The 21190-nt window shown below is 47.0% G+C and overlaps 7 protein-coding genes and 1 non-coding gene across 8 annotated transcripts; 5 read left to right on the forward strand and 3 right to left on the reverse strand.

Annotated features, from left to right (window-relative positions):
- Positions 1 to 1293: 1293 nt before the first annotated feature.
- F4822DRAFT_304325 (uncharacterized protein) lies at positions 1294 to 5623 on the forward strand. The gene is made up of 2 exons (XM_051455220.1): positions 1294 to 1482; positions 1728 to 5623. The coding sequence occupies exon 2, from the start codon at positions 1776 to 1778 to the stop codon at positions 4989 to 4991; it is 3216 nt and encodes a 1071-aa protein (XP_051311828.1). The 5' UTR covers positions 1294 to 1482; positions 1728 to 1775; the 3' UTR covers positions 4992 to 5623.
- Positions 5624 to 5702: 79 nt separating this feature from the next.
- Positions 5703 to 7421, reverse strand: F4822DRAFT_408830 (putative FAD synthetase). The gene is made up of 3 exons (XM_051458607.1): positions 6709 to 7421; positions 6113 to 6554; positions 5703 to 6012 (listed from the first exon to the last, which is right to left on the reverse strand). The coding sequence occupies exons 1-3, from the start codon at positions 6906 to 6908 to the stop codon at positions 5824 to 5826; spliced, it is 831 nt and encodes a 276-aa protein (XP_051311829.1). The 5' UTR covers positions 6909 to 7421; the 3' UTR covers positions 5703 to 5823.
- A 228-nt stretch (positions 7422 to 7649) lies between these two features.
- On the reverse strand, positions 7650 to 10315 carry F4822DRAFT_304353 (DEAD-domain-containing protein). Its single transcript, XM_051455221.1, has 2 exons — positions 10125 to 10315; positions 7650 to 10056 (listed from the first exon to the last, which is right to left on the reverse strand). Exons 1-2 carry the CDS (start codon positions 10251 to 10253, stop codon positions 7780 to 7782), a joined length of 2406 nt encoding a protein of 801 aa, XP_051311830.1. The 5' UTR covers positions 10254 to 10315; the 3' UTR covers positions 7650 to 7779.
- Positions 10316 to 10556: 241 nt separating this feature from the next.
- On the reverse strand, positions 10557 to 12691 carry F4822DRAFT_408833 (putative GMC oxidoreductase). The gene is made up of 2 exons (XM_051458608.1): positions 12242 to 12691; positions 10557 to 12188 (listed from the first exon to the last, which is right to left on the reverse strand). Exons 1-2 carry the CDS (start codon positions 12483 to 12485, stop codon positions 10771 to 10773), a joined length of 1662 nt encoding a protein of 553 aa, XP_051311831.1. The 5' UTR covers positions 12486 to 12691; the 3' UTR covers positions 10557 to 10770.
- A 979-nt stretch (positions 12692 to 13670) lies between these two features.
- Positions 13671 to 15173, forward strand: F4822DRAFT_437842 (aldehyde dehydrogenase; the record flags this gene model as incomplete). Its single annotated transcript, XM_051462450.1, has 1 exon — positions 13671 to 15173. One exon carries the CDS (start codon positions 13671 to 13673, stop codon positions 15171 to 15173), a length of 1503 nt encoding a protein of 500 aa, XP_051311832.1.
- A 975-nt stretch (positions 15174 to 16148) lies between these two features.
- Positions 16149 to 17222, forward strand: F4822DRAFT_430934 (glycoside hydrolase; the record flags this gene model as incomplete). Its single annotated transcript, XM_051461393.1, has 1 exon — positions 16149 to 17222. One exon carries the CDS (start codon positions 16149 to 16151, stop codon positions 17220 to 17222), a length of 1074 nt encoding a protein of 357 aa, XP_051311833.1.
- A 40-nt stretch (positions 17223 to 17262) lies between these two features.
- Positions 17263 to 19296, forward strand: F4822DRAFT_444601 (cytochrome P450; the record flags this gene model as incomplete). The annotated part of the gene is made up of 2 exons (XM_051463266.1): positions 17263 to 17914; positions 17972 to 19296. Exons 1-2 carry the CDS (start codon positions 17524 to 17526, stop codon positions 19294 to 19296), a joined length of 1716 nt encoding a protein of 571 aa, XP_051311834.1. The 5' UTR covers positions 17263 to 17523.
- A 442-nt stretch (positions 19297 to 19738) lies between these two features.
- On the forward strand, positions 19739 to 19824 carry F4822DRAFT_t88. The gene has a single exon. It is a non-coding gene; the product is annotated as a tRNA-Thr (tRNA).
- Positions 19825 to 21190: the final 1366 nt, after the last annotated feature.

Below are 21190 nucleotides of genomic sequence, written 5' to 3' on the forward strand. Positions count from 1 at the left end.
AGTGCGACTGCACAGTACGTAATAAATTACCATATGTACTTAAGTGCCTCGTTATAGATAGGGTTTCCGATCTATCCCTATTTAGGGAAGACTTAAATACCCGTCATTCGATGGTCCGTCGAAAAGTTACCACACAAACGGATCAGATCAACGCCATCTATCCATTGTAGTGTCCGTTGCTGTTCGAAAGAGTTTAATTGGCCCAACCACGGATAATAGTTAGAATCCATGGATGACATGAAGCTTGGGAAGCAACACTCTTCGTCACTTCCTGGGTACTGGTATTGAAAATGATGGCGTATTTGACTTACATGTAATCACTTACATATGTCCGTGCTATGAGACTTAGATATGACCAATTGCATACTTACGTGTATATAACTCAAGTCTAATAAATGACAGGATGCTCATTACATAAGTAAATTCTAAGTCATACCTAATGAGTAGAGAACAATGCATGTATTATTTTAATTGTTGGTATTAGATACCCTATAAACTATTACGTGTCTATATAACTTGAACGTATATTCGTTCAAAAGCACCTAGGTACATATATGGATGTATTTATATACATATATTGTCACACAAAGTTAGAATATTCCTAAGGTAATAGGAAGGTACGTGTCTTACGTAATATTATGCCAAGAGATGTGGCTTTTCCGGCTAGGTGTCCAGCTCTATTGTGGGGAAAGGTTAAAAAGTTAATGGCAGCGTGAATTTGTCCAATTGAATTTTGGTTTCGCTACTAAAGCTGAGATGGTAGGTACTTAAAACAGCTTCATACCCCCCATATACATACAACCAACCAACTACCGCGACGCGACCGGTCTAGCTCAAGGTTCGCATTCCTCAATCCTGAACGTTCAAGTTTAACGTACCATGCCGACCTAAGGTGTATAAGTCCCATTCCAGTCGTTTCTTTGACGGCTTCAGAGAATCCTAAAAGGGTAAAGAAAGTCATTGTACATTCATGTCCCAAACCGTCTTCGGAAATCTCCCGTCGAGTTGCGTCCAGTCTCAACAACTCCGGGCTGCTATCTTTATGCACATCCTAGACAACACCCACATGCGTCGCCGGACCCGGTAGCTTACCGCACGTGCATAGCGGTACCTATTAACAAAGCAATAGTACCAACTCCTGCGCTCAAGACGCTTTCAGCATCGCGGATTTCGCATCTTCTTAGATCTTAAGAGGTATTACGCAGGGTGGTTGGGGGTATGATCAAAACCATTCATCTACATCTACTTCCATCACAGGAAGAGAAAAAAAAAAGTTATCACTTCCATTACTTGACACTACCTTGATCGCACAACTCATTCATCGCGCATCATCGATATTGATTTATTCATATCGAAACACGATTATTTTTATCCTTGCGATAAACATCAGTTGAGGATAATACCTGTGCCGCCTATGGTTCGCGAAGAAGTTTGATTTATGGTATATGGTCTAGCTAGAGTGAGCGTGAAACCAATCCACCGGTATGCCGCAGAGATTCAACCACTCTTTTCCAAACTTTTACTATTTCACTCTATCGGTGGTTTAGTCACCCATTCATTTTTTTTTTTTTTTTCATCTACACTTCAACCAACCCCAGTATACAATTATTTCACATTGGCGCAAATCCCCCTACTTAATATTATCACCCGCTCTCCATTAAAAAGAGATGACGATACGATAAATCACTAATTTGCGCATTTTGCTAATTCTTCCTCTGGGTCTTTAGTTACTCTCATCGGCTCTCGCGCCAAGGTTATCAAAATACTGGTTCAGGATGCCGCCCAAAAACGATAAGAACAACGACAAGAATAAAACTAACAAATCTCCCCGTGAGCCGCCAGCGTCAGATCTACCTGGCCTACTTCCTCGGCATGATGGGTCGTATGGCGTCAATTCTCTCATAAATATTGACTCTGTTGGGAGTAAAAATAAAAAGAACAAAACCGGTCTCATTCGCGAGGACGACGAAGATAGACGTTTCACTAGAAAAGTACTGGGTAAAGATGGCAAGCGTTTCGGCATGGAAAAGGACTTAAAAAAGGTCGTCAAAGAAACTGTTATTGAGGCCGGAAAGGGAGATAAATCACAGCCAGAGGATCCCAAGAATAAGGATCCACCATCTGAGAAGCCGAAGGACTTCGGAAGTGATTCTAGCCGGAGTAGCGACCCATCCATAAAGTCATCAAATGACTCTTCGGACAATTCATCAGTAGACGACGAATCTGAGGATGAGTCTGACGAGAAAAAGGAAGGCGAACCAAACAACCAGCAATACCTGGCTGGTAGTTTGAATGATCTTTGGGAGTCTGCGTACGGGGAAGGGCCGGTTCATGAACCAACGCTTTCTAAACTGGGTCGGTTTTTCACAGGTGGTCCCACATGGCAGAGGCAACCAAAGCCGGTCCACAAGCCAGTTCAGCATAGATCCCCCAACCCTGAATCACTCATCCATGACCGGCTCGCTTCGGTACCGCCAACCTCTACCCCAAAGTCTTTCTTTGGATCTCTAAGTGGGTATGGTTCCCTTCTAGAATCGGCAGCTCGTCCCGATTCCAGGAGAAGTTACATCGAAGAGGGCAACATATATGGTGGTTCCGGCGTCCATACTCCTGTGCCCACGATTGGCAAGCTTCCCAAAGCCGGTAATCGTGGGGGTGCTAGCACTGGAAACGCTCGCGGAGGTAGGCAGGGTGATAAGGGGAAGTCCATAATTGGCCAAGGAACCGATGGCGATGAGACCGCTGACACTAGCTTAACGCCAAGTCAATTGCAAAAAATGAATAACCTCATCGACGGCATGATAACATCAGAACGACCGAGCATAACAGAAGAGATACCGCCTGAAACGGTTGCGGATCTTAAAAAACTCACGCCGGCTCAGATCCAAGCGCTTAGGTTTACGGCTGGAGATATGATTAATGACCCAACTAGGGCAAGCCAGACTAGGGAAATACTCGACGAACTTCCTCAACAAGCTCAACAACCCCCCAAAACATCGGTTATTACATTATTTGATTCCGGCAATGAGAGCTCGGATGATGATATTCCTAAGAAACATCCACTTATCGGCACGATACTCACTGAAAAGAGGGCCAATGAGAAGAGCAGTAAAGCCAAAGTCCCTAGCTCAAAGCCCGGTGCGAAATGGCCACCGAGCGGTGTCGCACCCGTAGGTCCCAAACCATCTGGTGGAGCCAAGACGAAAATCCTTATCGATGAGTCTACCGATGACTCCGTTGGAGATGCTGTGAAGAGTGCGACTAAAATTCCGCCGAGAAGACCGGGTAGTAGTGAGCATAAGGCCACTCTCCCTGTAAGTGCGAAAAGCGTATCTCAAAACTATCCCGACGATTACTCTAGTAGTGACACATCCGATACCAAATCTTCACCCTTCAGTCGACAAAGACATCATGTCCGGCCTCTTTGGGGCGCCGGGAACCAGAGAGTTTGGCAAAGTACTTGTTTTGTATTCCTCGGATTACTGACTGCAAGCTGGGTACTTTTGAGTGTCATTTACGGTGGCTCTGTTGATTCACCAGTAAGGACCAGACCAGCCGCCGGTTCGGGGTGGTTCAATTTGGGCAGCCTAGGACAAGGCCTCCGTCAGATCATCCCAACGGGTATTGGCAATCCTATACCGCAAATTACGTGGGGTAGTGGGAAGTCAAAGGAATCTCCAGCAAGCCTGGTTGAGAGCATTATTACGGAAATCCCCGAGCAAGTTTATGTCGACGTCGACAAGAAAGGAAAGCCTAAGATATCACAGGACTTTTGGCATGCTTTAAGGAACCTCATCAGGGGAGACGACGCAATTCTAACGCTAGATAACACTGGTTCTGGAACCCAAAGCATCTCGGAAGCGCATTGGCGCGCTATCAGGCAACGTTTGAGCGAGGACGGGTTCCTCCCTGGAACTACGAGTGATGCAGGCAAGACCTCGCAGGCGGCCCAACCACAAGCGTGGGAGGCGTGGGAGGCTCAGAATAGAGACAACCTGAAAAAAATGATCGGTGGTATCGTCTTGACTAGAGACGAATTCAAGAAATTGTTCGACACGGAAGTCAAAAACTATCAAAAGGATATTCGTAAAGAAATCGGCATCCAAAATAGCAGAATTAAAGACCTCGCCGCGGCTATAGCTAAGCTGCAAAGTTCTGGTGGTTCAAAGCTGCAGGGGCTAACTGAAAAGGAGGTCAAGGCTATCGGCGATGCTGCTATTGCGAGGGCCATAAAAAACGCTAAGATCGACGCAGTGGCCTCTGGCGCTATCCGCAGCCATGCTAATGATATGTTCACCAACCAGATCAATTTCTTTTCAGTCGGTTCGGGTGCGGTGATCGACCCCAAGTATACCTCGAATACATGGCATATTCCTACGGACTCTGTCAAACATCATCGATCCAGGGCGTGGTACCAACGCGACGGGTATAAGCCACAGCCTCCCCTAGCCGGTCTGTCGGCGTGGGAAGAAGAAGGCGAGTGTTTCTGTGCAGAGCCCAGCAACCACAGTCACAGCAAGGAATCCAACTCCATCGCCGTCATGTTGAGCCGCGACATCACGCCGCAGCACCTAGTTGTCGAACACATCCTACCCGGTTCCACGTTAGACCCCGGCGCCATACCCAAAGAAATCGAGGTATGGGCCTACATCGAGGAGGTCACTCTGCGTGATGAGATCCGCGCCTTTTCATTGAGCCAATTCCCGGAGACGTCAGCGCAAGTCGCGGGTATAAAGGGTAAGGTGACATTAAACGAGGGTTTCATCAAGATCGGCCACTTCACGTACCAGAGGCTCGACCACGGCGACGGTATCCAGATCTTCAAGCTTAGCGATGAGATCGCGCGCATGCACGCTACTACGGATCATATAGTTGTCAGGGCTATTAGCAACTACGGTGCTGACCACACTTGCTTCTACCGACTTAGAATATACGGTGACGTCGTGGATGTCTCTAGGCCGTGGGAGGAGTGGGGGTTTAAGGACGAGTAGGTTGGTGAGGGGGAATGAGGTGGGTGGGGGAGTGGTGGTATAGCGTTGTATAAATAACGCAGAAGGGATGAGAACAGACACGTATAGAGGTGGCAAACACATGCCACGGAAGGAGAAGAAATGAAATTTTGTCATCTAGGCAGTGGTAGTAGTAATCGGAAGCAGACGGACTACCTACCTAGCACACAAGCAAACAACAAACACATAAACAAACAAGCAAGCAAGTAGGACTTAGGACTTCATCACATTTTTTTTGTTAGTATCGATTCCCAGGAACTATGGCGGATCGGAGTCGAAGGGACATGATTCGCTTTGCTGGATGGACGGAGATATGGATGATACCTACGAAATGAAGAAAGACAAGGAAGTCTCTTGGCTGGCTGTACACTTTTATATTTTTAAGCCTTAGGACTGACTGACTCAATTATAACGCATTTTGATCCTTACGGTTGGAAGTGAGATGATAGGTGATTTCCTTTGTTTGTCTGTAGACATTGGTGGAGAAATAGACTAGATATCTAGTGAGATATATATATATATAATAGCATAACTATTACTTTCAGTTCCAGACATTGTAAATCATAAATCATGTATGTAGACCAAATGTTTTAGATAATCTATCTAATTAAGGTCTCATATCCTCTTTATCTAACATCGGTAATTTTAATTTGCCCTTGATAATGTAGATATAAAGAGTTGGAGTTGGTATTCAAAAAAAGTGATGTCCTATAACCCCCCTTAAGATGTATTTCATCGTCACCTGAACTCCATGTAATTCATCCCTCTTTACACAGCCTCTAGCCCTTTCCTAGTGAGCGGAGTTGTATAAACGCTATCGATCCCTACCCAGTCGCTCTTCTCTATCCTCTGTAAGTTCGTATGCGGGTCGGAATTGTTGCCCTTCTGTTTTACTTGCTCCCTCTTTCAAAGCTGGGTTCGGATGTGTATCGTCTGTACCGCCTAGTGATGTGTATCCCTTGTCGTAAAGTGGGCAGTATGGGATTCCTAAGGCGCGTATGAACTATGAGTCCATTAGTATAGTCTCATGGAATCCCGACATCGCGTTGATTCCTATCGAAGTGGAATTGTATGATGTACATAGAAGCAAAATATCAACTTACACCCCACACCTCACGGTAGTGCCAGTCGATTACGGGATGTATGCGCATAAAACGAGGCCAATCGGCGTCCGTCTCATCGAAGAATGTCAAGTCGGCACCATGCGGGTCGGTTCGTCTCGTTCCAACAAACACAGCCTTAACTTCAGGTCTTTCGCGCAGGTATTCCGTCAATGCTGGTTTCATGGATTGATTCGACGTTGTGAGGTCTAGGTGGTAAGCCGCCGAGGTTGTAGTGACGAATTCGTCTACTTCGGCGAAAGGAAGAGGTGGTCGGATATAGAGAGCTTGGAGGTGGCGCGGGAATGGTGGAGATGAACAAGAGGATAGAGGTCGCGCAGATTTCGATTGTAGCGAGGCGGAAGACGGGAGGGAAGCGAGGATTAGGATTAGGAGGACGAGGCAGTCTTTGCCGCCGTTGTAGGATAGTGAGAGTTCTTCGGGTCTGTCCAGCTGTAGTCAGCATACTGTGAAAGTAGTTATAGTGTTTCTTTTGTTCCATTGTGTAACCCCTCGGCATAATTCGCGACGTGTAGCCTCTAAGATTTAGAATCGGGAAGTATGGGAAAAGAAGGCAGAATTAGAAAAGAGATAAGCACCTATATCGCCGTAATGCTTCGTCAATTACACCCCTAGCGACTATGATTTGGTTCTTCACCGAGTTGAGAACGTCATCCTCGGTAGCAGTGTCAAGAAAGATATCGACTTTCGACTTGAGTTCGCGACATAGAGCCTCTAAGTCATTAGGTCCCGCGCCGTTGGTACGAGGCGGGGCCGAACCATTCGTGCCGTTTGACATGATCGCTTCAAGTCAATTCGAATAACTAATTTGTATTTGATCTATTATTCGTAGTTTATAAGTAGTTATGGTCGTTAGTCGGTATGTTTGCTCGTCTGAGGCTATGATGACAAAAGGTTACTCATGGAACGTCGGTTGCCATGCTCTACGTTGAAAGAGAGAAGTGGCTGTCGCGGAGGATCGGGGAGATACGAAAAGGAAGGAATATTTTAATCGTCAGACAAGAAAAAAGAATATGAGTAAGGTGGAACCTTGTCGGCGTAATAACTTTTCTCAGCTGGAGGTCTAGGAGGTGTAATCGTCAGGTGCATCCCGTAGATGTTGTGTATGAGAATACGACGTTGGCTCTTGCCTTACAGTAAGACTAAGAATTATATGGGTCGATTACCACCCCTGTAATACATGGATATCGGTGGAAATAGCGATGGAGGGGTCGCGGGGTCCAGAGGGGTTGTTCCTTCAGAAGTCCCCTAAGAGCCCCGCCGACCAGATAAAGAACCACCTAAACTTGCCATGTGATAGAGTTCTAGAAAGCATTAGAAACAAAGCCAATCGGACGTTACAGAACCCCCATGGACGCTACGGATACGCCAAGTTATAGCTACCACCGGTAACTACCACCCTATCTTAACCGAGAGCTAGGCACCTAAGCACCTACCCGGTAAGTAACATCAGTATAATTGGCACAACTTCGTGGGATACACCTTGAACAATTAAGGAAGCTTTTCTTAATTGTCCACCCAGGTACACATGTGTTAGATATAGTTATTGTTGTTGGTCCACTTCTGGTGAATTCTCAATTCTCATACGGATGGTATCATTGAATAACTCCAAGATTCTATGGTATACAATGAAAAGAAGCCGGAATGGATCAATCCTCGAGTAGGCCAGCTGCCAATGCCTCGTAATCTTCTAGGGTATTTGGTGCTTCAGCAACCTCGATAACTTTTCCTTTGCCCTTCTTACTCTTAACCTTCTGTCTTTCGTCATCTGAATCATCTTGGAACCATTTCTTCGCTTTCTTCTTTGGACGCCTCTCTTCTTCTGCTTCGCTACCACTGTCTTCACCTGGCATTGGCAACGATGCTAGGAGAGCAAGCGGATCTTCCCCGTCATCGGCTCCTGAGAGTCTGGGCATACCATCCATAGCATCTTCACTTCCCATCGCTTCTCGGGCTTTCCGCTTCTCTTTCTTCTCCCGACGCTTATCCTTGGCGAGTTGTTTGTCATCGATATCGGCCTCCTTGACCTTGACTGCTTCGCTTTCAACGAATTTCTGTCGTTGAGCCTCCGCAGAGCCGTCCTGGATGAAATCTTCCTCGCCCTGTATTTTGTAGGGATGATGCGCCACCCCTTCATCGTCAAACACCACCTTATCTCCCTTGCCCTTAAATTTGAGCATTTTCTTCTTGGATTTGAGCATCTTTTCCCTTCGTTTAGAATCCACGACAAATGGTTCTTCGCCACCAAGCCCTTCAATAATCTTAGTCCCGGGAGCTGGGCCGTCGCTTGTCTCACCATCCAGATCATCGCCACGAAGGACGCGCTTCACTGAGAGGAAGTCTTGGTCGTCATCGTCGTCATCGTTCGCAGCCTGTCCCTCATCACCGATCAATTTATTATAATGGCTGGTTAAAACGTCTTGGTTTGTTCGTTCAAACATGCGATCGTATTTTGTTCGGACCTCGCCCTTCTTTCGTTTTTTCTTGTCTTCCTCAAACTCGGACTCGGAGTCGCTGGACAGCCCCGCGCGAGGCGCATTCTTCAATTTCTTGATATCTTCACCCTTCTGGAATTTGATTTGCGGCGTTCCTGGTAGACCCAAGCTAGCGGCATATGCATCCAGATCCAACTTTTTCAAATTAAAAATCTCCTTGTCCTTTTGTAAGTGAATAGATCGTGTATAACTGACGAAAGCTTTTTGGCCGAGATATTTCAGGTCCGGATTTTTGAAGCACATATCCTGGATTGAATTCTGGATACTCAATTTCTTCTTTTCTCGCACATTGACCTTATATATCGGCACTTTGCGTTGTTCAAGTCGCTTGAGCATGCCTTGCTCCTCACTCGGATCTAGAAATAATACTGCTTTTCCGTTTCTTTCGTAACGCGCCGTTCGCCCAACTCGGTGGATGTATGTATCGGTATCCTCAGGGCAATCCATTTGCACCACCCAGTCAACAGCAGGAAAGTCTACACCACGCGCCACTACATCCGTCGCAAATAGACACGAATTTTTAGCCGCAGAGAATCTTGAAGTAATTTCCAATCGAGCCACTTGCTTTTGTCTGCCGTGTAGATGTAATAGCGGAATACCGGGTTGTAAATGGCGAAAGCTCTCGTACACGAAGCGAACCTGCTTTCCCGATGATAAAAATACGATCATTTTGCTCTTGAGATTAGCCTTGATGAATCCGTATAGAGTTTCCATTTTGTCCGCCAAAGGTGTAACCAGGTAATGCTGTGTTAACGTCGTCGGTGTCGCCGCGGCAGCAGCTTCGTGAACGGCTACATATTCGGGTTCCTTCAAGCTCAATCTAGCTAAGTCGGAAACCTTCTTGCTTTGGGTAGCACTGAACAACATAGTCTGTCGCGATTTAGGTAAATGTTCTACAAGCCCATCCACGGCTGATTGAAATCCCATGTCCATTATCCGATCCGCCTCGTCTAGCACTAGGATTTGTAAATTGTCGACGTCGAATCCGGCGGTCTGATCGAGGTGTTGGAGCATGCGACCTGGTGTGCATACTAGAATATTCATCCGACCCAACCGTTCTGCTTCCTCGCGTAGACTCTTGCCTCCGATTACCAGACCAGCGGAAAAGGTATGGTATCTCCCGATCTTGCGCAACACTTCGAAAATCTGCACGGCGAGTTCGCGCGTCGGTGAGATTATCAAGGCACCTAACCCATCGTATTCTGTCCATTGCGCACGGTACAGTTTCTCGAGAACGGGAACAAGGAAAGCGAGGGTTTTTCCAGAACCAGTTTTTGCGGCGCCGAGGATATCGCGGCCTTTCAGACCGAGGGGGATGGCTCGCGCTTGGACATCGGTCAGGTTTTGGAAGTGTGAGGCCTCTAATCCGGAGGCAGTCGGTTTCGATATGGGCAGGGTCGAGAATTTGGATGTGTTTTCGGGTTTGGGGTCCTATGAAATGTCTTGTTAATTTTTGCTCTTTAAAGTCGTTGGTTCTGATCTTCGAGATTATTACTTACGAATTCGTCTACATCATTTTGTAGTTTTTGAAGATCTTCTTGATCTCGTTTCCTCTTTAGAGATTTCGAATCCCCCTTCACCTTTTGGGATTTCGCCGAAACGCGACTCCCTGTACGAGCGGCAGGCATTGCAATTTTCAATGGCTATTAAATTCTGCTGTCTTTAGATTCTAAGATGCACCCTGTAAATCTCAGAAAAAAAAAGTTGGACCGGCAGGTTAGTGGGGATTCTGCCAATTAAAGTGAAGCTACGATAACGATAGGCGCTGACCGCCTAGACTCGGCTGCTTAGTCAGCGCTATACAGCTCACCTGTAGGTGGATATTTAGCAGCAAGGCCTCTAAGAACTATCCAAATCAATTCCAACAATTCACTCTGTCAACTCCTCTTCTTCCTTGACGATAATCAGCTAACGCGCTCGATAAATAAATATAACCGGGTAATTGAGTTGGAATTCTTTTCTTGTGGATAACTATGAATTCAAAAATAGTGCACACTTAATATACCTGATTTAGTATAGCCTTATTCAATCATTGAGAGGATATCCTCTGACTTAACCAGCCAACGCCATGTCAACTTGGAAGTTAAAGCATTGAGCACCTTAAAGAGAGTGCATAGGTATCACTAGCCTCACCCAGCAAGTCAATCATAGCCTAGCTCTCTCCTTCTCCGATTGAGCCTCTTCCGCAATCAACTCAGCAGCTCTCTCAGCAACACCCAATACAGTTAACATAGGGTTGATAGTGGGAATAGTAGGGAAGATTCCTGCGTCCACAATGCGCAGTTTCTTTAATCCTCTTACTTTCAACTTTTCGTTAACCACGGCTAAATCATCCTTGGTCGTATCTCCCATTCTTGTCGTTCCGCAAGGATGATAGACAGTGTGCGCTGCTTTGCGCGCATAGTGGCTTAAATCCTCGTTTGATTGAACCTTGGGTCCTGGAGCAACCTCCTTCTTGATCCAATCCTTGAATGGCGCTTGTTCAGCTACCTTGCGTGCTGCTCTCATACCGAATACTAATGTAGCCGCGTCATAACCTTCCGGATCTGTGAAGTATCGGAAATCGAGGGCCGGTTTGACCTTCGGATCCGCAGATGTCAGATATAACCGACCTCGTGAGCGTGGTCGTGGAATGTTTGGTGTCATACAGAAGGCATAGCCGTCTGGAACATCAGGGTATCCTAATCGGAGGGTGTTAAGCGTGAACGGAATTTGGTAGCAGTGCATCATAACATCTGCGATATCTCCATCCGATAGGCCTTGTGGATTCGCAGCCGATTTCTTAGCCCCAGCACCCGGCGCCTCACGACGTAAGAATATCCCTGCGTCAGAATCCATAGTAGTCTGGTTTGGAGGTACCGGCTTGTTCAGCTCCCACATGATGATACTTTCGGGATGATCTTGTAAGTTTTCGCCGACGCCGGGAATATCCCTCACAACGTGAATGCCAAGATCAGACAATTGCTTCTTAGGTCCAATACCCGACAGCATCATAAGCCGAGGCGTATCTACAGCTCCGGCGCTTAATATCGTTTCGGTCTTCGCCTTGATAATCCGCGAAGAGCCATCTTTCAACGTAAGATTAACACCTTCGACGACGTCGCCAACAACATTGATTTTTGAAACCCACGCATCGGTGAGAATTGTTAAGTTTGGTCGCTTTTCTTCACCCCGGAGGATTGGGTGAATGTATGCGACGGATGCACTAGATCGTCTTCCATCATCCGGATTGTAGCTCACCGAGAAGAAACCTACACTCGGTGTCAATGATCCGGCTTCCGATATTTGCTTGTTGAAGTCGTTAACAACTGGGATATGAAGCGCCGTGCTACACGAATCAACCCAGTCCTGGCAAAGCTGGTTGCGATGTCTCGTGTGGACTGGTTGGACACTATTCCTCAGTCTATCGAGCGCTTTCATAAATATCGGAAAAGTCCAGCCTTGCGCCCCCAACGATTGCCAAATATCCAAGTCGTATTTGAATGGTCTGAAGGAAATCAAAGTGTTATGCGATGAGCAACCACCTAGAACCTTTGCTCGCGCATGCCTAATGAAAGAATTGCCTAATAGAATACGGTAAGATAAGAGATGGTTTATTTGGAAATTTCAGACTTACCCATAGGCTGTTCAGTGGTGCCATAATCATAATCGAGCTCACCACCTAGCAGATGCAGCCATTGCTTAAGGTCTAGGACACGATCATCCATAAAATCACTTGGACCAGCCTCAATGAGAAGAATCCTTTTGTGTGGAAGATATTCGGCCAGCCTTGCCCCGAGGACACAGCCGGCCGTACCCCCACCAACTACTACATAGTCATACTTATCAGAATCTGATACGGGGAGTTGAGTAGTAGTCATTGTTCCTCTTCTAATCTTTTCAGCATCCAATTCGCCAATGTCGGTTTTAGATTAGCAGAACACAGCATAGGTTGTGTTTCGGGCTGCAGGTCGTGTGATGCTCCCAAGATTAGTTCGACAACCATGTGGCAATCAGGGACTATTAATCTTAGAGTACTTTCGGAGTGTTTGAAGAACGGACGTGCCAAGCCGGCTCGGAAATCGGTAGACAATTGCAAGACTTTTTAGTATGGAACCGTACGATCGATAATTGGCTCATAGGCATACAAGTCCCTGTACAAACATGCAGCTGAATCCTTACCTAGGGCGGTGAATGGTCTGACTCGCGGACGGCAAGACACGGACAAGACGCAACGTGGGGAAACACAAGCTCATCCTGTCTACATTATCTAGGTGGCTGGGTCTCATCCTACCTAGGTTGGTTAAGAGGGAAAGATTAAGTCCCTCTCTCTGTCAGCCCACGCAGCCATCACCCGTTACAATCAAGAAAGCCCTTGTGTCTAGCGTTGCCACCACTCGATTCTTATCTCTAAAGAAATCTCTCTTTGTCTCCATAATCTCGAAGACGCAATACACGCTAATCACCAAAATAGTCAAAGCTGCCGTCAGCCCGAAACTTACCGGGGACTTATGACGAGTGCCGGGCGTTGCACTAATAGTATCGCTAATAAGACCGGCGTCTTCCTACCCTCTACCAACTCTACCAATACATTAATAGGGCGGGGTCAGCTTAAGAAGAGCCGCAGCGTTGCCAGAACCATTTCTCCGCTCGGACTGGGATGACGTGAACCCCTCCCTACGACTATCCGGACCGATCCAATAGATTGGCACGCCTCAGAACCGTTTATCCTCTTCTCTCCTTCTGTATTAGTAACACCGATGACTTCGTATTTACGTACGCGTCGAATTCCTTAGTTCAGACCGCTCCAAAATTGGTCCATAGTAATAACATCTCAGTCGACGTTGAGGATATCGATTCGGAATAAACCGTTTCGCACGTTTCACAATTCATACGCATACGTACGACAATATTTTCATTTCAGGCTTCACAATCTAGCCGCAAAGGGGAACAATTTACTTGATAAAAAAGTAAATGGTGAAAAGCAGCCACTACGCCACTTAATTAGAAAATACAGTGTTCACACGGTACTTGTGAGCAGACAGAACTCCTCCAATATCGACACCATGGGGTTTAGAGATGCGGACCGTCACACATTTTACGCCGGAAGTCCACAACTATCCGCGGACTCATCGGGGAGTTATGAATCCATTGATCCATCAAATGGGAAACCCATCTGCAAAATAAATAATTCATCACCAAAATCCATCGACGCCGCAATTCAATCGGCTCAAAAAGCATTCCCAGAATGGTCTAGCAAGCCCCCAATAGAACGAGCGCGTATTTTGCAGCGGGCCGTCGCTCTCTTGCGCGAACACAATGACAATCTTGCACGCATCGAAACCTTCGACACAGGAAAACCCTACTCCGAGACGTCCGCAGTGGATATCGTCACAGGCGCTGATGTTCTTGAGTACTTTGCCAATTTAGTCGCTAGCGGTGGATTAAACGGCGAATCATTCCGTCTTAGACCATCTGCCTCAGTATACACATCTAAAGAACCTTTAGGTGTGTGTGCTGGTATTGGTGCATGGAACTATCCGATTCAAATCGCGCTCTGGAAATCAGCGCCTTGCTTAGCTGCTGGTAATTGCATGGTTTATAAACCGAGCGAATTCACACCGCTGCACGCTGAGTATCTAGCGGATGTTTACCGACAGGCTGGTGTTCCAGATGGTGTTTTTAATGTTGTATATGGCAGCGGTGAAGTCGGGGCTTACTTGACGAAACATCCCGCCATTGCGAAGGTTAGTTTTACGGGACAGGTCAGCACTGGGAAGAAAGTAGCTGGCGCGGCGGCTGGGGAAATGAAATATGTTACTATGGAGTTGGGTGGTAAGAGCCCGCTTGTTGTGTTACCGGATGCGGAGGTGGATCAGGCTGTTGATGTGGCGATGATGGCGAATTTCTACAGTACGGGACAAGTGTGTACGAATGGTACGAGGGTATTTGTCCCCCGCGTGATGAAGAAATCGTTTGAGAGCGCACTTCTTGAGAAAGTCAAGTTTGTCCGGCCAGGCGATCTTTTCGATATGGATACCAACTTCGGGCCTCTTAGCAGTAAGGTTCACCAGGATAAGGTGATACGATATATACATCACGGAATCGAACAGGATAAGGCGACGCTGTTATGTGGTGGGGTGGAACCACCGGTGAACTTACCGGCGGGATTGAAGTCTGGTTACTGGGTCCAGCCAACTGTTTTCACGGATTGTAAGGATGATATGACTATCGTGAAGGAGGAAATATTCGGTCCTGTGATGACTATCTTAACATACGACACAATCGACGAAGCCATTACACGCGCGAATGCGACGGAATTAGGTCTCGCGGCTGGTGTGGTTGGACGCGATATTGATAGGTGTCATGATACGATCGCGCGACTACAGGCTGGTATTACCTGGGTTAATACATGGGGTGAATCGCCGGCTGAGATGGCGGTTGGCGGGTGGAAGCAAAGTGGTGTGGGGGTTGAGAATGGACGAAGAGGACTTGAAGCTTGGGTTAGGAATAAGAGTACGCTTGTTGAGATGGGTGGGAGTGTGCCGACTGTGTTTGCGAAGTTGTAGGTTGGAGGGCGGTCTTAATTGGCAAGCGACTCACACCGGAGGCCTCTAACCACTATCACTACCCTTTTTTGCCCAGGGTATGACGTGTAAAGATAGCAATATCCTACGCAGTCAACGCTCGCATGGGGACCGCTTAACGGTATTGGATTTGAATTGACGCCTTTACGAGTGTGGCAATCTAAGCAGAGATTAGTGATCAAAATTCACACCCAGTTCCTCAATTTGGATGTTTATTGATAGCGGTCAATCGAGCTTCATAATGATCTTCGTCGAATTCCACCACAGCACACAACGTCATGGATTACCAGGGAATGCTGGCTTTATCTACCATACCTAGAGGGTTGCTGCCTTATCGTAGGGCTTAATGCCTTATTCGAAGAGCCTTGAGATACAGATTAACTCAGCGATCGCCCCTAAATCCTTTCCCGTTTCAACATTGAACCCATCAACCCACATGGAGTATCGTTATTTTTATCATATTCTTCCTTGTTATTTCGTCGTAAAATTGTTACATAATATGGCAGTGTATGGGGCTGTCCTGTAGATCGAACCACGTTCCGTGTCGATCTTCCCGACTACCATCGTAGGATTCACAACCGGCTGTCGGGACCGATTGCAGATATGACCAATGAGAATTAATCGACTCTTAGTGTGTATATCTAGTTAAACACCATATTCGATTACTATACAACCAAGCCATACTCCTCAGCCATCAGCCTGGTTCAGCTCTATCTTATAGATCTGACTTCGACGTCACTGATGTCGTAACAAGCTTTTATTGCCGTACAATCTAGACCGCTGAAGTAATCCATAGGGCTGTATTCGATGTAAGTACGACGAAGACTGGATACTAACAATAGTTATGTGTTTTCAGCATTTGACGTTCGTCGATATAAGACAACATGCCTCGCCAAGGTTTAAGGCTCGAATTAGGTGGTCAAGCTCGACAAACGAGAACCATTATCGTTCATGGAAATGGCTAAAGTAAATTCACTCTACTCATCATGGCTGACTAGCCTCTTGCTCTTCATCACAGCACTAGCCCCCCTTTCAGGAGCAGCATATGCCTCTACCCCTACTTCATCTGCCAGTCCACCTTCGTCAACCGGTACATCTACACCTGACAGCGACTCACTGCGCATCGTCCAATACGCAGGTACACTATACGCGCCTGGTTCATCCGCCAAAGTCCACGTTGCCGAACTCGTCAACTCCACGCGCCCTGTCCACGTAACTAATGTCCTCTGGGGCACCTGGACACTATGGTCCAACAAAACCATGGTCATGACCAAGGGTGGAACAAACATCGACCCTAGCATTCCATCCAACGCCTGGGCACTCACCGAAATGAAAACTGTGCAAAAAGCCGGAGTCGCTGTATCTATGTTCATGCGCGGCGGTTGGGGTAATTTCAACAATGATAGTAACTTCGATACTTACTACAGCGTCCTGCACGATACGTTGAAGAAGTACGGTTTCGACGGTATAGACCTCGATATCGAAGATAACACCGACGGAAACGAACACCCGATCACCATAGAGCCCGTGACCAAACTCGTCAAGCGCCTGCGCCAGGACTTCGGACCCGACTTCGTTATCACACTAGCCCCAGTCTCAACCGCAATGGCAGGCTCCGGCTCAAACTTAAGTAAATTCAGCTACAAAGAACTCGAAAAACGCGCCGGCGACGCAATTTCCTGGTACAATGTACAATTCTACTACTTATCCAACGAGCTCGGGTCGACCGCTAGTGTAGATTCCGTTATCAACAATGGGTGGTCTCCCGAGCGTATTGTTATCGGTATGATGACGACCCCTGATTTCCCGCCTTTTATTGAATTCTCGAAAGTCGCGAAGACGTTGCAGAAGTTGAAGAAGAAGTACCCCGCTATTAGGGGAATTGATGGCTTTGATTATTATGATCAGAAACCGGGTGGGTACCCCGCGCCTTGGGAGTGGCCGAGGTGGGCGGTGAGGCAGATGAAGAGGAGTGGTGATGGAGGGGCGGCGCCTAGTGCTGGGGTTAGGGGGATGGTGTTTAAGGCTTAAGTTTTGAAGATGACTAGAATAACTACTTAGGTATAGATTGAATTACTGGGACAAGATGCAGTTGCATAATTGGGTACATAGCTAGATATTAGATAGAATTCTCTTCTGAACATATGAGATCTCTTCATTTAATCGGGAATTATCGATAAACCTTGGCGACATGATTGTTGCTGTGCCTCGTAAGGCGATGCTGTGCCGCATTCTAGCTAATATGGACCTACCGATATTTCGTTTTATCCAGTACCTGTCAGCGCGATCATGAGTTATTCCGTTAGAACGGGTCTTCACTTTCATTCGCACCATGATCATTCAATTCCTGTTGGGTTCCGCGGTAGCATACCTCGTGTGGAGCGTCGTATGCTTGGAACTTAATGTGCGCAAGGTGCGTGCTATGAACGTGCCCATCGTGCGGCTGCCGATCGACTCAAATAATGTCCTCTGGGTTATTCTCCATTCGCACGTTTGGAGTATCGTCGACCGTCTTCCGTTTGACTGGTCGTCATACCCAGACTCTATTCGCTTTTCACGTCGAGGGTGGCATTTTGCAGATAAATCGGAATCCCATCTACGCCACGGGTCCGTCTGGGCTCTTGTGAGTCCTGCGTCTATTACCCTGCATTTCGCGGATCCGGATGCTGTTCTGGATATCTTCTCTAGGCGCGTCGAATTCGTTCGTCCCGTTAAAGAATATGGTAATTCATAAAATCCACCCTGTTCATAATAAGTGCATCTTTACTAAGAGTCGATAGAACTGTTAGCGGTTTATGGCCCATGTATCTCTACTGCTGGTTCGCATGATTGGGCGCGCCATCGCAAGGTTCTTGCGGCGCCTTTTAATGAGGGTGTTATGAATTTCGTCTGGGAGGAAACTCTGCGTCAAGCCACGAGTATGTTACGCTCGTGGGCCGGCGCCGCTGAAGATGGGATCCCGAGTATGCACAAAGATACACGGACGCTATCGCTTAATGTGCTCGCATCTACGGGGTTCCGGAAGTCATACACCTTCAAGGGCTCGGCAGATTTGGATTCCGCAGTATGTGAAGCTGAGGATTATCGCGATGCACTCCAGACGGTCCTCGATAATGTGATTATCATGATGTTGATCCCGTATCGATATCTAACAGGATCTATGATGCCAGAGAAGTGGGTTAAAATCGGGAATGCGGCGAAGACGTTTAAGAAGTATATGATGAAGATGCTTGATGAAGAAACAACAGCGCTCAGCCAAGGGAAGGCTGGCTCCGGAGGTATAATGACGTCGTTCGTTCGCGCGGGCGATTTACACGCTCGTGAGGCGGCTGCATCCAGTAATGCGAAAGCTGACAATCAGAGAAAGGGTCTTTCCGTTGACGAAATATTCGGAAATTTATTCATTATCAATTTCGCGGGCCACGATACAACGGCTGGGACCTTGGCTTTTAGTATGATGCTCTTAGCCGCACACCCGGAAGTGCAGGATTGGCTTGCCGAAGAGATTATCGCTGTGACAGGGGATATGCCTGCTGAAGAATGGGATTATAAGACACTCTTCCCGCAACTGAAACGCTGCCGTGCCGTCTTACTGGAAACATTGCGCATGTACTCGCCGATTATGTCGCTCCCTAAGCGGACTTCCCGACAAGTGCAGATTAAGGTGGGGGAACAGACTCTTGTGATCCCGCCTGGTGTTGGTACTACTCTCTACGTCCGTGCTCTGCAGATGCATCCGAAGTACTGGAGTAATTCGTATACCTGGATGCCCAAGCGCTGGATTGTGCGTCCACCGCAAACTTCTTCTTCGGCAGAGGACATTCTAAATGAGGAGCTCTACATGCCCCGAAAGGGTATTTACTTCCCGTGGTCAGATGGTCCGCAGAATTGTCCAGGCAGGAAGTTTTCCGAAGTCGAAGCTGTTGCGGTACTAGCCTGCTTATTTAGGGAGCATAGACTCAAAGTGCAGAAAAAGGCCGGTGAGAGCGAAACGGATGCACGGAAGAGAGCTGTGGATTGTACGAATAACTGTAATATGGATATGCTGGTAAAAATGGAGGATCCGGATTCTATCAGGCTTGTCTTTCAGAAGGTTGCTAAGTAGAATATTACCATGAATCTTCAAACCCTTAAAGGGTTCGTTCTTGTCTTCTAGGCCACCGGGTGCTAAATTATATCTAGAGGGGGTAGGGAAAGAAAAGAGGATGGAAGGGGGCGTGTAGAAGACGCGGGGCTATAAAAAGAAAAAGGGGGAGAGGTAGAGCAGCCACTTCATCAACTGGTAAGTATCGGATACGATTCATTATGATAAATATGAAGTCAACCTTTCTCTATATTATTTAGAAAAGACAAGAATCTGTTTATTTCAAATAGAATCTCAAGTAAAGCATCAAAATGTGGTCGGTTTGTTTTAGGCGAGTATCTCGGATCTCCACTGTTGTCCGCACAGTATCAAGCGCTAGGGTAAGCTAGGTGGGGCTCACAGACATTCAAATTAGTAATGAAATATAATAGCGCATACAAACAAAACTTTCATTGGCGAATTAGCCCTTATAGCTCAGTGGTAGAGCGCGTCACTCGTATCTCCTTATGAGTTATGACGAGGTCCATCGTTCAATCCGGTGTGGGGGCAGTAAGTTAGTATTTGCTTTTGCTTAATTATTATTATCTTTTTGTGTTTTTTCTTTACAAGCTTTCACACTAGGTAAAGTGAAAGCCTTCACACAATTCTCGCGCTAGGCCGTCGTAATTGAAAACTTCTAGTTTCTCAATACCGCTACGTCGCCCAGCTGTTTAGCGCATAAATGCAGCTGAATAAGTCAGTTAGCGAGGATTACAGAGTAACATCGACTTCACTATCAGCGACAAGCCTCCAGTACAGTGCAGCAACGCTTTATTTAATCTATCGTGGGCCATAGAGCCAATCTCTCCAATCTTCAAGCCCCATTGTGTTCCCCTACCATATCGCCTTCCAAACTTCTTCGGTGAAAAGAAGAGCGCGGCGATGGGCTGATACGAGAGAAGTTGACGGGCAACCCGGACGCCTTAGAATCATAAAGACACATGATGCGAAAGGAAGCAAGGCTCTCCTACTCAAGCCCGGTAATCAATGAGAGTGGCAATCCACTGGCGATCTGACCCGGAATATTCGAGGCGGGCGCTTGCTGTCGGATTAAAATGGACTATTGCTGATCATCAGTATGCCCCCCAGATTCAACCCCAAACCCAGCCCCAGGTTTTCTTTTAGCCATGACTAAATCTTGGCTCCTGGGGAAATCTAGACCTCGTCAAATTACCGTTGCTTCTATGTTCTGTGCCTCCCACGAGGTATGGGCATAACCGGGATCACGGACTACCCGCTAATTCGCCACAACTCAAACGAGTCCATTTTGAACGGCTTTACATAGCTAATACATTTGCCACTTTTTTGAGGCCTAGGAAAAGGCTGGCCTACGTGCGCTTTCGGAACGAGACTGAATATGTTATTCTCCAACGGGACTAGCAATTCTCTTACCCGCTCCTACCTCGTGTGCCTTGAGCTGCCAATACTCAGTTTCCCCGAGGGGGCCTGATATCGAAGCCCGACGCCTAGAGAGGAAGCCGACAACATATGAACCCAGTCGGCAATACCGACAGCGAGATGTAGAATCTCGCGGAAACATTCCAAGGGGAAGGAGAAATCTCGGGTAGAGCACATCGATCGCAGGCCTTGCTAGCATCTAGCCGCCCCCGGCACGATTCCGATCCTTGCTCACTTCAGATAGATGCCTACTCCTTTGGCAAAGGGAATTGAATTCCAAATTCTTACCAACATTGTCTACTTGATTGGGTCTCGTTCCACTTCAGTTTCAATAGTGTCAACACCGGTACCATCCAGAACCAATGGTCGACAGTGTAGATATTGCTATTGCTTCGGCGATATATACATTGCATTTACTTGGGGTCTGTCCCCGTGATCAGCTGTCAACTTTTCACCTGCCCTGGACGAACTGTGACGT

This window comes from Hypoxylon trugodes (genome assembly GCF_022578975.1).
Source record: "Hypoxylon trugodes strain CBS 135444 unplaced genomic scaffold F4822scaffold_7, whole genome shotgun sequence".
NCBI classification, from domain to species: domain Eukaryota; kingdom Fungi; phylum Ascomycota; class Sordariomycetes; order Xylariales; family Hypoxylaceae; genus Hypoxylon; species Hypoxylon trugodes.